The sequence below is a fragment of the Ciconia boyciana genome, chromosome 4 (genome assembly GCF_034638445.1).
Source record: "Ciconia boyciana chromosome 4, ASM3463844v1, whole genome shotgun sequence".
Lineage (NCBI taxonomy): Eukaryota > Metazoa > Chordata > Aves > Ciconiiformes > Ciconiidae > Ciconia > Ciconia boyciana.
Genome location: NC_132937.1, coordinates 52,293,434 through 52,311,695, shown reverse-complemented (window position 1 = coordinate 52,311,695; position 18,262 = coordinate 52,293,434). Strand labels below are relative to the sequence as shown.

Sequence of the window (18,262 nt, the reverse complement as noted above, 5' to 3'; positions counted from 1 at the left end):
AAGACCGAAAAAATGCCTCTTTTTAATTGCATGCATATATAATAGAAAAAAATCCGTTTCTAAGACCTGTGAGCCTGGAAAGTATTTTGATGCTGGATCCCTGCAAGAATCGGTGGATCACGTGAGATTTGTGAATTAAAGGGGTCCCACACACTTGGGTGAGAGACAACTACTGGCTGGAGTCTGACAGTTTGAACATATAGGGTACCCGTGTGTATTTATTTGAGCTCTCTTGCTTGTCCTTGATAAACTTTGCTCCAAAGTTAGTGACACTGTTACTGCAGGCTAAATGTCAAATACAGAGATCAGTCCAATATAGGGTACTATGCTATCTTCAGAAAGTCAGGAAATCTTATTGGGCAATTCACATTTTTCCATCAGAGGACCTCTGGAGCTCTAAATTTCTGTGCTTCCCTGAAGTTCCCCATAGGTTCATTTCTGATACCCCTTTAGGTATGGTTTCAGATAGAACCAAGAGCAGCTTTGTGAAATTAAGAAATAGAAAACATAAGCTGGGTCAGGAACCATTTCATTTTCATCTTGTTGGTGTCTCATTGAGAAGTGTGCAGAAATGTATTTCCTGGAGTAAAGTGGCTAAACTCCATTTACTCCATTTTATTCATGATCACTGTATCTTCTCCAGCCTTATAGCTGCTTGGGAACAACTCCAGCTGTTTACTGCCCTTCAAAACGTACTATGAGGAAAGAGTCTATAGCTTAGAAGGGAAGCCAGGTAGCTGCCACTAACAGTCTGCATAACTGCAAAGAAACACAATTAGCTGGGGAGGATGCATGGGAGACTGTTTAATGAAGGATGTTTATTCTTTCTAGGTAGGCCAAGGCTGGATAACTCTCCAAACTGGAATGAAGTTCACTCAGGAAGAACTGGATATGAACCTTGTGAGATATGTCCATACAGGAGCCATAGGGTCCAAGAATCAAGACAGCTTTACATTTTATCTGTGGGATGGGTACAACAGATCCCCACCTGTGGACTTCTACATAAATATCAAGGACATGGAAAAGGGTAAAGATTTGCCAGACTTGACGTTTTACAGTGCCTGTTTCTGAAACAAAGATGATCTGAGTACATGTCCTGATCCTTGCCTGAGCACTATATAGGCCCTTGGCAAGTCTCCCTGCAGATCCCCAAAGTCTGTCTGCTTGGATTTCACTGCTGGCCAGAGCCATGATGTTCCTGCTGGTGAAGAAGTGGTCCTGGGATTTGAAAAGGCTCTGCCTAAGGCAATGTTTTGCACCTTGCCTCCCAGGACTCCCAGCTACTTTTCAAATAGAGTTGAAAATATCCTTCTGAAACTAGCTTTATGTCTGACTAAATCAAAGCACAGAAAAATGGCAAGAATGTAATAAGGTAGGCAAAACACTGTTCAAAACAACTCTGTCTTCCAGGTTTATGCTCTAGTCTTATGGTCTCTCTTGCTTTATTGCATCCCTATTAGAAGCCTAAATTAGACCAAGTTAACCTGACACCGCTAAGATTGGAACAAGGGTTCAGAGGGGTTGTGCTTCTTCATCCTTGGCAGTTTTCAAGCCCCGATGGGATAAAGCCCTGAGCAACCTGGTTATGGCTCATCTCATGGCTGACCCTGCTTTGAGCAGAAGGTTGGACTAGAGACATCCTGAAGTCCTTTCCAGCCTGAATTTCCCTATGATCCTACAGTCCTATGATTTTTCTACTGGTGATGGCTTGCATGTGGCTAAATAATGCATAAGAGATCAACTTACGATTCAGTATGACTATTTTAGTGGTGTTTTGTGTATCCTGCAGGAGACATTGCTGTTTTCATAAAACCTCTTAGAGTGCCAAAAGGGGATCGGGGCTGCATTACAACTGATGTCCTCCTTGCACTGGATGGTACTGACAAGCCAGAGGAGCTCCTCTATGTGATAACCTCCCCACTCCAGTATGGACAAATAGAGTATGTTGGCTATCCTGGCATACCCATTACGAGCTTCAGTCAAATGGATGTAGCAAGACAGATAGTCTGCTATGTTCACAACACAAAGGCAGTTGTTCCTGAAGATACATTCAGGTAAGGCATAACCCCACCCCCAAACTTTCCCCCTTGGATTTCTTGGGTATTTTAAAAAAAACACAACACAAACAAAAAAAACCCAAACCAAATTATTAAAAAGAGGTGGAAGCTCTGTGGGAATTCTGAATATTTATGTAGCAAAGATATTTCTACTATAATACACATAGTTGTGACTGCTTTGGTAATAAATGCATTTTCTAATTGATGCTGAAACTGTAGCCAGAGCCACATTCACTCAATGATACTAGCTTCAGTATTATTACAGCACCCAAACATACACAGCTGTTAAGATTTAAGTGGGGGAGAAGGACAAACATGCTTTGTGGAATCTTCCTTTGGTTTCTTGCTACAGCTGGATGTGGTAAAACTGGTCCATTCAGGTATTAAATAACTGCTTTCTTGTCTATTCTTATTTATCATATTCATTCAGTTCTAGGCTTTTTGAATCCACAAGGAGTTCTTGAACATATTGAAAACCAGTCCACTTATCTATTCTGACACCACAATAGCTCAGAAATTCATGTAGACAATTGGATTTTTTGGGTAAACCTGGTTATCTATAGGCCCAGTTCAGCAGCTTAGTGATATTTAAGTTTACTTTCACCTGGTTCTGAACCTTCCCCTTAGACCAGCTTAGACTAGGTGCACTCCTAAAGTGAATATTTCCTTATTTTCTTCTTAAATGAACCTCCCTTGCTTGCAGAGTGGCATGATGTGATGAGTTATCATCAGGTAAAGACAGAATAGATGTATTGTTGCTCAAAGTCTTGGGGACAATTTTGTAAAAGAGAGCAAATTCAGGGGGAAAAAAAGCTCAGAAATAAGGACAATGTTTCTAAAGGAAGAATGCTAACTTCTTGCTAGTATTGGCAATTTCTTCTGAAAACAGTTTTTGACAGAAAATGGACTTTCTGTAAAATTCAAATTTTCCACACAAAAAGAAAAGTTTATTGTTTTTTCATTTGTGACTAAGAAAAACGAAGGATTTAGCTCCTAAGAGTTGCAATTTGGAAAAGACTCCTTTTTACTCTCTCTTATGAATAGATTCCTGATCTGAATGGCATTTACCATGATGCATGATGAAGATTCAAGGACATGATGTGTCATCCAGTTGGAAAGCTTTTTTGCAGGGAAGTCAAGGAAGTGGGGCATGGAGACATCAAATAAACCTCCCTATGACACCTGGGCAGCTCAGGCAACATTATCTAGAGTTAAGCCAAAAGTAATTTTGGGACTTTCCTCAGCTGAAACATTTTAAACTATCCCTTCCATTAAATTCAATGTGGTGGAAATTCTAGTTAGCAGATTTGTCTGATCCACTTGTAGTCATAACAGAAAAAGTGAACAAATATTCTCTGGCTTTATGTTTCTTGATTGTGAAACACTATGGCCATACAATTAGCTTAGACAAGTAAGGTTGCAGTCATGCCAACCCTAGATTGGGCAGTGTAGGAGTGGCTTGCATCAGTATGACTTCTATGCCACGCTAATGAAAGCAGACCAAACAATTCTAGGGAAACTGCATGTGGATAAACCCAATGTCTTCTGTTTAGGCCAATGGCTAAGAACCAAACTAGAAAGTCAGCCTTGCAAAAGTATGCTTTAATAAATATTGGTATTCAGTAAGTATTTTAATCACAATAATTGATGTTCCTTGATGTTATCATTTGGAAAAGAATTTGGTTTTGTGTAGACATAAATATTGTGGCAGAATATTATTATTATTTAAACAAGGAATGGTTACATTAATTATATGGGTAATTATAGCTGGGGGGATTAACTGATCAGATTTTTACTTTCCATTGAAGTACTTCCTTCAGACATAAATTTGCCTGTATTGTTTGGTGCTGCTGGCCTGGAAGAAAGATTTGGCAGTGCTTGTTTGGACAGATGACTTCAAGTGATTAGCAACCTGACATCAGATGCTGGCAGCAGGATACTAAAAGAACATGCTAATGTCCTCCATTTTGGCTGGCTCAATTTTGTAATAAGCTGGCACTATTTATGATTCCATTTTTATCTTTTAAATGCCATGACAGATGCTAGGTCCTACAGCCAACTCTGTTGCCATCAAACTGCAGAAAGCATGAAATGTTGGTAATGGTGAAATCAAACCATGCAACATGTCCTCCTAACTGTGCCTGAAAGTTGTCCCCTAAATTTCATCAGAGTGAGGAGAATATTGGCTGCTCTCCATTCCTAAGGAAAAGATGAAGCAGCCATAAACCAGAAATAAACAACCAAAATCTCCCAAAGTGCAGAAAAAAGGACGTCTTGGACACAGGCAGCTTCATCACCTGTGAAATCAAGTGGTATAACATTTGCATTGTAAATTTCAGTCTGATGTATATAACTAGGAAGTTTGCTCCTATCTGGTATTCTGTAGAAGATTGGACAAATCTTCAGTTTCATGAACTGAATTATCTGAGTCTTCCACGTAAATATTGTTTGAGACATCATCCAAATGATTCTACAGCCATCAAAAGAACCAGAGGAAACTCACTTCTGCTGCAGTCTTCCAGACTTCTTGAGAGATGGTTAAGATCTTAACTGAACGTGTTTTGCCTTTTTTTTTTCTTAGCATAGTATTTATCATCATTATTCTAGTTCTGTATTTGATTTCAGCTAGATTACTAATAGCACAACCCTTTTACCACTGGCACAATAACATTAGGTCAGTGCAGACAGATGTCTCTAGGTTCCCAGCTGGGAATACCATCCTCAGTAAACATATTTCTAACTGCTTATATAGTCCCTGGTCTGCCTATGCTCATTCCCATCTGTTTCATGGCATACTGCCAGCTTACAAATTGATCAAGCCCTAATCATCCAGCATTGGTGAAGGCAGTGAGGAGTTTTAGATGGATGGTCTGTGTGACACAGTAAGCTACTCCATGACCTACTGAAGGACACTTACATTCAAGGCATGCCACAATAGGCCAGGTTCTGACCTTATAATTATTTAAATACTTCTTTGAGGTCTGCAGTCAAGAGAGCAAGAGGAGGCAGATAATCTAAATGTCAACCAGTCCCCATTTCACTTATGTATGGTAGAAGCATGCTAGGTGGAAAGCAGCCAGCTAAGCTGGCCCTCATATTGTCTGAAACCACTGTCCCATGATACTGTCCCACAGAAGATCAGCTGTGTAGGTGTAACTGTATGTGCATTTAAAGTGTTGGGCATTGGAGAGTGGGAGAAAAAGGAAGGTCAGGGAATGGGAACAGTCTACAAGCAAATTTATTTGCAAAGCAGATTCTGGCTCAGGCAGAACAAACCTGGGTGAAAACCACTCTCCAAGATGCTTTTGTATGTACTATGCAGCATAACCACAGAAACCTCTGTAGAAAGAAAGGTAACTCTTACGTACTATATGGTGATGGGACACAAAGGATCGTGAGACATTTTCAAAGCAATTTTTGGTTTCATATACCCTCAAAAGTTTTTGTTATAGGCATGACAATGTGCAATGTAATTGCTTTCAAACAAATACTTAAGTAATGACAATGAAAGCCAGGATGAATTTTGAAGGCTAAAAGATTGGTTTTCTCTTTATTTTTATCCACAACTAAATTTGATAATACATTTCTGCAGAACAAGCTGTCACTTGTATGGCAAAAGCCCATACCCAGCTGGTAGGCTTCCAACAGATTTTTTCTCCCACCTTGGGCACCTTTATCCTTCTCTTGTTTAGGAGAGGAAAATTAAGTGTAGAGCGTAATCAAATCTTTAATATATCTAAAGAAATATTACTGCTTGAGAGAGAACTATAAGAAACTATGCTGCTATTAATAGAAATTCCCAGCATGGAATAAGAACTTTGCAGATCTGACCCTTTGATAAATAAATGGTATGGACATCTACATTTTTAAAATTACCCTAGCAACTTGTGTAGTTCTGCCCAATATCTCTCACAGAATCTTAGTATTTCAGTGAAACCTTACTTGAGTTTTGTAAAGAAAGATAAATAAGTTCCTCTGAATATACAGAAATTTACAGATACAGTTAGTGCCTAAACAAACCCGTGAAGTGAGATGGGGATGGATCTTTTTCCAGATTGCTTTTTTAGATAGTCTTGGGGCTATTGGGTACAAAAGGCTTGTAGCAGTGAAGAGAAAAAAAATATTGTCCAGGCAGACCATGCACTTTACACACCTCTTTCTGCAAGTTGTCGACAAAGCCAGCACTTTCATTGGCAGTTGCCACTGCCAGGTAACCAAGTGAAGATGTACTTAAGGATGTGTACAAATGTGCATGTATGCCAAAGGGTGCAATAAGCCCCCCAGCCAGCCTGCCATTTTAGATCTGCTCCATCTGTATCTGAGCTAGAAGATTAGATCAGCTCTGTTATGACTGCTGAGACTGATGTGTACATCCTCAAAGCCATTCCTCTGGCATCTACTCAGATTCCTGCAGATGCATTGTAACTTGTGTCATATACCTGGCCATCTGCTTTCATGTTTTTAAGTTATACATCCACTCCACCCACAGTCTGGGTTTGAGCTTAAACCAGCCCTACTACTTTTGCAGTATCAACACAGGCAAGTCCTGTAGTAAAGGTGTGTATTATCATTTCATTTCAGTACATGGTGAATCAAGAACACATGCTGAAGACTACCTTGCCTCTCTTTGCCAGATTCATCATCAGCAATGGACTGAGGACTAAGCATGGGACATTCATGATCTCCTTGGAGGCAGTCGACCAAGCTTTGCCCACGCTATCTAGGAACACGGGGTTAAGATTAGTGGAAGGCGCTATGGCTCTCCTTTCTCCTGATGTCCTGCAGCTTTCAGACCCAGACACTGTCAAAGAAAACCTTACCTTCCTCTTGGCTCAGCTCCCCCAATATGGTCATCTCTATTATCGAGGAGCTGTGCTACTGCAGTACAATTTCACTCAGCAAGATGTGGACAACAGGGATGTTGCATACAAGCACGGAGGTGGGGATTCCCAGACTGACAGATTTACATTTGTTGCAACAGATAGGACTAATCAAGGCTTCATCGTGAATGGGAGAGTGCAGAGCGAGCCAGTGGCTTTCACCATACAGGCAAGTGTGACCACAGGCCTATTTGAAAGAGATATATAGCATGTTAAGGTGGAAAATGTAGTAATTTTGATGAGAACTTGTACTTGCTGCAGTCTATGATTTAACTGAGGTATTTATCAGCTAAAATGTTTGCTTTCTGTGTTCCGTGAATAATTAACCTGGAGAATTAACTACTTACCACAATGCATTACTCAGGCAAAGAATTTTATAGAGTGCAAAGAGAGAGACTGTATTTAAGAGAAGAAAGACGTCCTGCTTATATAAATATAAGCAAGTATATACTTACATACTTATACTTGCTAAAATATTTCACATAGAAATCTCAACCCTCAAGTTGAGCCCAGCTATGGGGAGGAATGAACTTCCTCCTGCTCTGCTTTCCCACTTGGTACCTGACCCACCGATTTGCATGTGAGGGATACTAGGATGGCTGTTGATCTTCATGTCACAGGAATCTTGAATTACAGCCACTTCACTCCCACAACTGGACAGCTTGTCTTCCTTCTGGGAGTCTTTGTAGGATGCCTGTTCTGATCCTTCCTTCCTTTACTAGGATCTTTCTGTTCACTTCCCATTTCCCTCATTTTAAAATTCTTCCTATGGTGTCATAGGCTCAGATGCCTTTGCTTTGACTTCTTGTATGTATCTATCTGGCATATTTCAGTATGCAAAGCAGGCCTGGTTGCATTGCATGTCAAAATTCTGTATGTTTCAAAACACTGATACTAATGAAGAGGCTCCTAACTTTTCCTGATGACAAAGTTCGAAGTTATGTGATGAGCAAGGAGTGCCATTTCGGCAGAAGATGAGATATGGAAAAAGCAACAACTGTTGTGGAGTGCTAGAAGATTCATCAGAAGTTGTGAAAGGTGGCACAGATTTGAGGAGACATATTGGCCAGGTCTATGAGTGTTATTATCATAATCCTTAGGTTTCCATGGTTGGTATTGTAAAACAGAGGTGAGAAATCTTTGCTGGAGTTTTCATTTGCTATGAAGAAAATTACATCGAAAAGGAGAAGGACTATGGGGAGTGTGGGACATCAGGGCAGAGTTACACAGCATTTGTGTTGCCCTCCCCAGAGTGTGCTGTATCACACTGCATGCAGCAAGCAGCTGGGCAATCTGGGCCTGGAAACTTCTCATGGGAAGTAGTACTTAACTGGAGATCAGAATGCTGGAGCAGACTGCGAGTCAAAGTGGTTATTGCCACCCTGAGCAGGCTACTGTGCTTTTAGCAAAAGTAGGACAGAGAATATCCTGATGCTGTAAAATGAATATACATTTGTCTAACTTTGATTTAGGTGGATCACTTGGACAAACTGGCACCAAAAATTATTCATCTCCATTGCTTTTCTGATGTGGAACTGCTGAAGAATGGCAATTACGGGATCTATATTACTGCCAAGTCCCTGAAGGCATCTGACCCCAATACAGAAGATGACAAAATAATTTTTAAGATTTTACGAGGTCCTCATTATGGCTACCTGGAAAATATAACAACAGGTGCTGTCTTCTATAATCTCTGTATTTTGGGATATACCAGACCAGGTTCCAAAACCTACCCTGTTAATGTTTGCTTGATAGGGGAGATCAAAATTTCTGAGAAAACTTTGGGCAAGGTTTGAATGTAGTGAGAAAGCTTTTACACTAAAACCTCATTCTCACGTTCATCATGAATCCATCATGAGTTTGAGATGATTGTTAATAGCTGCCTTTGAGAAATTATTTTTTGTTTGTGTCAAAAAAAAAGATTAATATTGAACTTTTCCATTTGATAAACACGTCATATGGGAAGAAATTGTCAGGGGCTTATGAGCTGGGATGTTGCTGTAAAACCAGGTTTCTGTAAGTTCAAGTTTTCTAAGTGTTCAACAAAAAGAAAAGTTGAAAACAATCTATATGAGCTACGTGGTTCTTATTAACAGGCTTTTGATTCACCTGAATGTTTCTCTGCTTTCCCAGGTGGATTTATTCAGGAAGGGTTTAGCCAAAAGGATTTAAACAGCAAAATCATACTTTACGTCATCAATCCATCGCGGGAAGTGAATTCAGACAACTTGGAGTTTCAAGTCACAGATGCCAGTGGAAACTCCGCAGTGCCCCAAAGGTAGCTCCGGCCCTTGGCAGTGCGTGCTGCAGCACGGCGAAGGAACCCGTGCTGGGCTTGAAGCCGCACAGATGTGAACATAGCTATGACTCAAACTGCCATTTCTTTTGTGAAGAGTAGAGAAGGTTTCTGCCCCTCAGGGAGGTGAAATACAAAGGGCTAGCTCCACGTTAGATGGGGGCACAGTTCTCAAGGGCTTTCCGGGCCTCATAGAAAAACCTAATGGAGTTTACTCTAAGTGGCAGTTGGGCATCTGGAGATCTGAGATACTGGGTGCTGAGGGACAGGACTGTTGCTTCACGTACGTGGTCCTGCAGCTGGAGGTCACTCTTGCCTTGTGCTGACGGCAACGCTTTTTTCACAAGCTTGAGATCACGATGGAGGGGATGCTCTCAAGCAGTAAAAGCTTTGAGAGCCGTACTTCTGCAAAAGAGCACTGACAGAAGGCAGAGGGCACACAGCATCTTCTTTGTCATCCACTGCCAAAATTTATATTAGATATATTACCAAAATTTCCTTGTGACATATGATAAGCCTAATGTACAAAAATTAGAGACTGGGGTATCATTTGATGATAAAGGACAAAAGTAGGAGTAGCTCTACAGCAGGGGCAACGTTTCTCTTTATTTCTGAAAACAGGGCTGAATGTTCAACCAATTTATGTCACCAGAAGTAACTGAGAAAAAAACCTAACGCTATTTTCCTGGGCTAAACTAGCTACTCACAAACCAGGACTTATAGCGAGGGAAAAGGAGCAGCAAGCCGGCTCCAAGGGGCAGGCTCCTCTGCAGGGCACTTCCCTCCAGGCTAGACAGAGGACGGGGACTGAGCATTTCGGCCGTTACACGCCATGCCAAAAGATGTCCCCATGCACAAACACATCTGAACGCAGCCAGCCTGAGCACTTCCCAGCTGCGCTGAGCTGGCTCACAGGTGCACTGATATTAAAACCACCATCAAAACGCCGCTCCTCGTGGGAAAGTGTGGGTTCTTGTATACACATAGCAATGCATAACACCATAGCTTTACAAAGAGAGCAAAGAGAAGCCACTTTTTGTATGGAAAATAGAAGTTTCAGAGCAGTAGAATTTATGTGTTAGCTGCGCTGGACCTCAGAACAAAGAGGAATTTGGCTTTTAAGGAAAAAATAGTATTTTTAATATTGGATTTAAAAGCTTGTGAGAGATTTTTTTTTTTTAACAATTTATCACCTAATGGTCACTGGTTCAAAATACAAGTTTGATTTGCATGTTGATATTATTAAAATTGAATCCCAGCTTTTATCTGAATGCTGCTGGACTACATCTGGCACATGCATCCTCTTTAGCAAAAAGAAAGCAAATCAGCTTCTAAATAGGTTGCCCACACCATGAGTGTCAGAGGATACAGGAGGACAGAAGGAAACTTCCATTCATGTTAGAGCTAGTCAACCCTGAAAGGTCTAGAAGTTTGTTTTAGAAAAGTTCAAATTGTTTTGTAAGTAGCACAGCTCATTTTCCTTCTTTTCAATCATCTCTTTCATTCCTCTAACTGATTCTTACTGATTTTTATCACAGCTTTTAAAAAAGCGAGATCTTTATTGGCTACCCTGTGCAGCATGCGATCCTCTGAGGTTCAGTCACATCCCCTGTAAACAATTCTAAAATTCAGTGTATGAGACGCCTGGACTCAGCCACTTCCATGGCTGAAGAGCGAAGTACACAAAGTATTAAAGTAAGGGGAGTGGGGAGGGCACTTGCACAGAGGCGGTGAAGTCCTGGAGCGTGCCCTATACTCTAAGAGGATAGATGAAGGAAGGGAGGAATAAAAGGAGGATATTGCAGAGAAAATACCAGGGAGTGAGGGTAAAATAAAACTAGAGGCATAAAGGGAACCAGGAAGAAACAGTGATAGCTTGTCTTGGCCTATTTGGTGTTATGGACATAATCTGCTCTTCTCAAAGTTGCTGCAGAGCCCCTCTGGTTCTGAAACAAGGTTCAGGCTTGGTTTGGGGTAGACCAGAGCTCAACTGGAAGATTTATTAACTGCCTCTCGCCTGGAGCTCTTTCTAATCAGCCAGATCACACAAATGTGTTGATTTGGAAACAGGGACTCGATATGTGTATTGGCTAAATTAGCAGTCAGGAGAGAAATGGCTCCCCACTGAACCTCTGAGCAGCAGGGGGTGAGGACAGCAGGGGAGGTGGCTTTGCTTCACACGGGCTTTCCCTCCTCTCCCACAGGCTGGAGCTACGGTGGTCTCGGATTGAAATGCAACAGACTGAATATGAAGTGTGTGAGAGCGTGGGAGTGGTGTCTCTGAAAATCACCAGGGCAGGACACTCTGCAGAGTCCGCCTTTATTGCCGTGAAGGTAAAGCTAAAAGCCAAGCTCCTAACTGGAAACTTAATAATAAATAGTGGAGCTTGTTAATTTCTTCCTCAGACTTAAAAGGTATTTCAGTAATCAGCAAAGAGGCCACGCAATTCAAACCAGACTTAGCAGGACGTTGTGCTTGCTAGTACAGATGGTTGAAAAATTTATGACAAAACTTTCTCATTTTTAAGTAGAAATGCTGATTGACCAAAACTAGAATGTTTTGGAGCAGCATTTCAGTTTTGATGACCTTCTGTGACAGAGCAGGCAGTTTCCTCTGTCACTGTGCTCAAAAGCTGGGTTTCCAGGATTTGCCACTTCAAAATCCAGGCTTTGGGCAATGTGGGGCCTTGGGACTTATTTCTCTGCTCAGGCTGGAGGAGCCCAGGAGCTATGGGAGCTTCAGCTCCACAGTCATGGCAGCCTCCCCCATTTCTCCCCCCAGTGCCATCAGCCTAGGAAATAGCCCAAGGAACCCCCTATATCTACAGTAACAGCCTGTGTTTTATGTCAGAAAAATTAGACTGAAAACTGCAGGTTATAATTTTGTAAAACAGGTTTTGTGCAACTTGCCTTCACAAATTTTATCTTTCCTCGTAAAATGGAAATTCCAAGATCTTACCAGCTACCCTTGCTAGAAAAATACTAACAGTTTCCCTCACAGTTTCTCAGGAATATAGCCGTAATTGGAAACATAGTTTTGATTTTTCTTCCAGTGAAGTCAGTGGGAATTTTGCTATTGACTTCATCAGGGGCCATCCTGCCCTACCCTTCATGGACTCCAGTGACTCTACTCCAGTTGTCACTTGGCTAAAAAGACCAGTGAAACTGATCCCAGCATCAAGAACGCTGTGTGGAAGCTGGTGTCCTCTGCCAGTCTCCTATGAAAATTCAGGGAGTCGCTGGAGTCCCCATACTTACATATGTACTAGTATGGGTTCCTGCCTAGCCCAACGAGTCTTTGGGGCTGACAGACAGCTCTGCATGCAAACGCTTCTTCCAAGACCTCACAAAGGGCTAAATGGGCAAATGTGGCCAGGCTGCTGCTGCTCTTCCAGGATGCCATGATGCCAGGAGCCAGGTATGGCTGGGTCCCCAGACATGGTGAACAGCAGTGTTATCTGGTGCTGCCAAGTAGCAATTTGAGAGGGGATGAGCCAAAATTTTAAGATGAGCCAACTTTTTTTATTATGATATTTAAACCATGAGCAAGGTCAGAATGACAGTTGCACATCACAAGGTTTATTCTTCAGGCCTTTATCTTTTTTTTCAGCCTAAGCACATGTATGGGTTGGTATGTCTTTTTGAGACTCCATGGAGAGGCACACAGTAGCTTCAGCACACAGCAGAATGCAGTGGTTTGGTGAAGTAGGTCACAGCATGGCATTTACTGTTTGATTTCTTCTCAGGTCAACGAAATATCCGCTGTGCTGGGAAAGGACTTTACAGTTACTCCCTCCAAGCTTGTTCAGTTTGATCCAGGTATGAACCAGTGCACTGAATAATTTTAAAATTAAATCACTGATTTTGAAAGTGTAAACTCTGATTTTGGAGAGTGAAACCTATTATGTATCTGTAGCTAGAGGAGCTGAATAGGATTAAAGACACCTGGGCTAATTTTCTGGAAGTGCAGTGGGCTTCCTTTGTGAATTAGTATCCTTATTACTTAGGGTGAGATGGTGTGTGGTCCCTTTACATCGGTTAAAATATCAAAAGTGCTCAAATGATGTCTCCTAATCTCCTCACGGCTAGGCTGGGGAGGACTTACCCTGAGCTGAGCTGTGAGATGCTTTAAAGGTTTAAAGATTTGACCAGGATGCTGGTCAAATTTAGACAAAACTGAGTACAACTTAAGTTATGCAAGGTATCCAAGACAGAAAGGTGCAAAAAACCCTGAAAATTGTCAGACCTCATCTCTGCTTGCACTGTAATTATAACAGCAGTCTGACCTTGGCTGAGGCTGTAAATAGCAAGAAATGATAGTAACTGTATTATAAAAAGGAACTTGATTTTTTTTGCTGGGGGAGTATCAATAGTAAAACTGAATACAAATGTGAAGATACTGAAAAAAGCTTCCTGTGTTCTGCACAATTTATTATTATTATGCTTTGGGTATCTCCCTGGGTACAGGGAAAAAACAGTCCAGGTGAGCGTTTCACAATTTAACATTCAGAAATTCAGCTTCACCTGAAAAACTTGGGTTTGCCCATATAAATAGATTATCTGGGAAGGAAAACCCATTTGCTATCATAATCACTTCCTTTGCATATGCAAGTCCAAGTTTTTTTGGAACACACCCTGTTGGCATAGTCCAGGATTTATCTGAGTTTAGGAAATGGGGTCCGCACAAGCCTCCCAGGATGTTGCCTGCAATGCCAGCAGAGGTTATCCCAAGACTGCCAGCAGTAAGATTTCAATGTCAGAACATCACAGTGACTACAGAGGAGACAAAATATATCATCTGTGAAAGGCTGAAATAAATGGCATGTATTTGATGGTAAAAATTAGTCTAAGTGCTAACCTACATTTGAAAAACAGGTATGGGGAATATAAGTCAGTTTCAGCCAAAGCCTGGGAATTTTTACTTTAGGACTTAAGCTGTTTATTTTGAAAAAATGGCATTGCATGCTACAGAGATTATGTAGCACTGCATCCCATGGATGAACTCATATATACCCTAGCTTTGCTTGGCTATCCCATAGGAAAACTTGTAGCTTTAAGTTCATTTAGAGTCACACATTTGATTATATTGGAAATGTGCCACTACAGCCCACCTTGAGAAAGGCAAATTTTATGTAAAGGTGTAGAATGAGCAACTGCTGGTTAGTTTTCAGAGGTGGATAAGGGAGCACACCCAGCAGACAGCAGTGAAAAAAAAACTGGGCAGAAGGTGGAAATCTGCCCTAATTCCCAGTGTTTCTGGAACACACATGAAACCTCCGAAACCAATGAGCCACTCTCTGAGACCCTTTATCTAGCATTAGACATTTTTTTTTAGTTTTAAATTAGAAGATGGAAGAAAGATTTGAGGCATCAGTGTAAAAAGTCCTTCATACTGTGCTGCCCAGGATTCCAGCTCTCTTTCCTCTAATGTACTATGCAGTCAAGTTTACCAGCCTCTGGACTGAAATGGCTAGAGATTGGTGTGAAGAGATTTTTAGTGCAAGGCCCTTTACTAGAATTTTTCTCTTCTGCTGGTCCATGCAGATTCTCCAAGCATGGGACAGTTTGGAGTTACTGCTAGTGACTTTCTGAATATGGTGGTAAGCCACATGAAAATTAACTGTGAACATGGACAGGAGAGATGCACACTGTTCCCCTTTTCTGGCCAGCTTCTCAGTTAAGCCAGCTGAGCTCCCTCACACAGTCTTTTTTGGGTGGCTGTCTTCGAAGGTCCTTTGCTTAGGCTTAACCTTAGGGAAGGACCCTCCAAACTATTACATTCAAGGCATCAGTTTCTTAGTTCTAAATTCAAGATGTTTGATAAGTATTAATTAGTAGTATTTACTAATTATTTAATAAGGCTGATAGGTTTGTTTTAAAAACAAACCTCAGCTATGCTAATTGACTGCACTGATTGGCACATTAGACTGCAATCAATAAATTATAATGGAAAGGAGCAGAAGAAGACCCTATCCAAGTTTATGGGTCTGTTTGTACTGACAGCTTCTCCTGGCTAGAGGATTCATACTGGAAAGAAGTGAGGAAATCGAGATTATGCAAAGTGTCATAAGGATGTAGAGATTTTTTTTGACAATATTGCACATGTATCTGTGATATTCATTTTGGATGTTAGCACTGACTTTGTGATGCAGAAACGGTTCCCAATATGTTTTGTTGCCAGCAATGTGTACATTGAGATCTGTTTCTGTCCTGCTGCCTCTGACTTTTCCTCAACAAATTTTGTAGCCTGTCAGGTAATAACCAGCCTAGTCCTTTATCTTGGAATAATCTTCTCTCATTCCCATAATGCAAGCCTGAAGTTACCCAGTAAAGGCAAGCAACCAAGTGAAAATTTTATAACCAAGTATAAAATCTGCCTAAAAGGTTGTACTTGAATTTAATATAGTCTTTGATCCATTTGCAGGTATTTTAAACAACTGTTCCATCTCTAAAATTAAGCTTTCAAGATAAAAAGCATATGATACATTTTCTCTTGAAAATTGCAATGGAAGTCCTAAATCTATGTATTGTAGTGTCATTTTCCACATCTACAGCAGCTTTTTGCTACAGTGTACGCACTGGAATTGAATCATCATTGTCCAGGAACAAATTCGAACTTAATGTTATTTGCGAGATCAGCAGGAGTCCAGTCAGTTGGTAGGAGCACAATAGCATACACCAGCTACTCCATTCTAGCTGCAGACATGTTAATTAATATATTTCTTTGACACCCTGATTGATTGAAATAGCACTTAAAGAGTAATTAAAATGTTTATTTCTGTTAGGAATGTCAACCAAGACGTGGAATATAGCAATTACCTATGATGGATTAGAGGAAGATGATGAAGTCTTTGAAGTAGTTCTGAACTCCCCTGTGAATGCTGTTCTTGGCACCCGGACAAAAGCTGTAGTGAAAATTTTGGACTCAAAAGGAGGTATTCTCTTTTGATCTTCATTGTTAAGAAGGTGGGACAATCTTGGCTGAGTAGCTACTTATTTTCAACCACAAGTTGTTTCTAACACTCACCTTCAGATCAAAATGCTTAATTTCTTTTTAGAGAAAACAGGCTTGACAGTTGCCTTTATTCTCTCACACAATCATATTCATCCTCTTAGGAAACACAGCATGGAGAAAGCAACAAGTACAAAATGAGAAGGGTGCAAGGAAAGAAACCAATTTTCATAACAACACAAGTTCAGTTCTCATTTATTAAAGTGGGAAAAAAATGCTTTTTATGTCCATTAGAATTTTTTCCCAGTTATTGTATAACAGTTGTTATACACCTCTGAAAAAGATTTATTTTCCTCTCAAAAAAGAAACCTAACAACTAAAAGCAGCTCTTAGAAATATATTTTCTAATGCTTAACAAACACAGTCCACAACATTACAGTACACAGCAGTGACCATTAGAGTTTAGGCTTTTATGTCTGCATTTTTATTGTGTTTTTCAGTGATCAAATGTGCTGTGCCTAAAATCACACCAAAAATGAAGCAACTGTAGAAAAACACAAATAACTAGCAAAGCAGCTGAGTCCTCTGAAAGCTGAAGAGTGTTTTTTCTTCTGGGGCTTAGTGAAACAACATTTTAAATACCTGTGTTGCAATGAATTAGGCTTCATTTATTGAAAAATTCCTTTTAAAATTTCAGATCTGTTTTCTCTTTAACATTCATAATGTTAATCAGGAGTTAACTGACACAACTGGTTTGTAGGAACAATAGCGTCCTGGATTTCTGAAGAAAAAATTGTATGGGCATGATGGAAGTGTCACCAACATTAGTTAAAGATACCTGTCTATCCATGACCAAAAAAACAGCACTCCAAACCCCAATCTATGCATGAAAACAGGTATTTTTAGCTGATGCTTGGTTGAAATTCTGATCTGGGGGTAGACATGCATTACATATAAAAACATATATATACAGGTAGTAGTTGCAGTCATAGCCATAGCAAACCCCACAAATGAGGACGACTGAACAAACAGAAAATCAACCACATCAAGTGAAAGAATCATCCAACTTTTAATGACAAGCTGTTTATGTGCCCATGTCAACGTGACCAGTTATGTGCTCATGCAGTTAGAACTGACCATCTGCCATTTTTTATGCTTTCAGGTCAGTGCAGCTATTCCCATTCTTCTGGCCAAAGCAAGCACGACTTCTGGGGGAGAGGCATGCTGTTTCCAGTTTCCTTGGGCTCTTCATCACCTCCCAGGCCTGGCAATGCTCCCTTGGAAGGGATCCCACCGCCTCCTTCCAAAGGGATGAGAGAGCATGGAGGGGACCTGCGGCAAGAACACAGCTTGGCGAATCGGTCAAGGACCAGGCTGAGAGTGACTGGAAATGGCAGAATAGTAAGACACTTCTGTAGTGCAGTGATGGACTGATTTGTGAATTCATTGGGATTTGATATCTTAATTTAGTTGTCATATTTTTGTAGTGATCCTACCTGACCATACAATAACTATAAACTACCCGAGTTTGCTTTGAGTCAGACCTGAAAACTATTTAAAAATACTTGGGGGGGAATAAAAAAATTCCCGATTTTGAAGATCCATGTATGCAAGAGAGGAAGAAAAACAGAGTGGGGGGAGGAAACATGCATCAAGCAACTTCAGCAATTGTGCAGCTTCTAATCTTGTCTAAATTATGGGTCAGCTACAAGAAATAAGTCACTGGAACCAGGCCAATGTATAGAAGCTGTGCATCTGCTCCTGAAGTTGTAAAGCTGAAAATACTGTTAGCTTAAACAGTTACTTAAAACTTGTTACTTAAAACAGTTACTTAAAACTTGTCCACTGCTTTTCCTGCTTAAGCTACATTGGTTTAACTAGGTGGTTTAGTAACATTCTGCTGTTGTGACCTTACAAGTTAATGGAATCTGTTTATAAACACACTTGTAATGTGTGATTTTTAATGGCTGTTTTCAGAGGTGATCAGTTTCCATTCTGAAAGAGAAAGAACTAAACCCAAGATATGTTCTGCATGATTTGTAACCTAGATCTTGTAGTAAATCTTGCATAAAGTCTT

General features: G+C 40.6%; 1 protein-coding gene across 2 annotated transcripts in view; it reads left to right on the top strand.

Annotated features, from left to right (window-relative positions):
- FREM1 (FRAS1 related extracellular matrix 1) overlaps positions 1-18,262 on the top strand; it is a 76,838-nt gene that overhangs the window by 44,516 nt on the left and 14,060 nt on the right. The window contains exons 24-32 of one of the 2 annotated variants that reach the window (XM_072860295.1): positions 832-1,027; positions 1,790-2,054; positions 6,692-7,106; positions 8,410-8,611; positions 9,071-9,215; positions 11,438-11,567; positions 12,980-13,052; positions 16,019-16,168; positions 17,348-17,586. In XM_072860295.1, coding sequence (XP_072716396.1) covers positions 832-1,027; positions 1,790-2,054; positions 6,692-7,106; positions 8,410-8,611; positions 9,071-9,215; positions 11,438-11,567; positions 12,980-13,052; positions 16,019-16,168; positions 17,348-17,586 — 1,815 coding nt within the window. Of the gene's footprint in view, positions 1-831; positions 1,028-1,789; positions 2,055-6,638; positions 7,107-8,409; positions 8,612-9,070; positions 9,216-11,437; positions 11,568-12,979; positions 13,053-16,018; positions 16,169-17,347; positions 17,587-18,262 lie in introns of those variants that run through there. The other variant, XM_072860296.1, reaches the window with a different exon arrangement.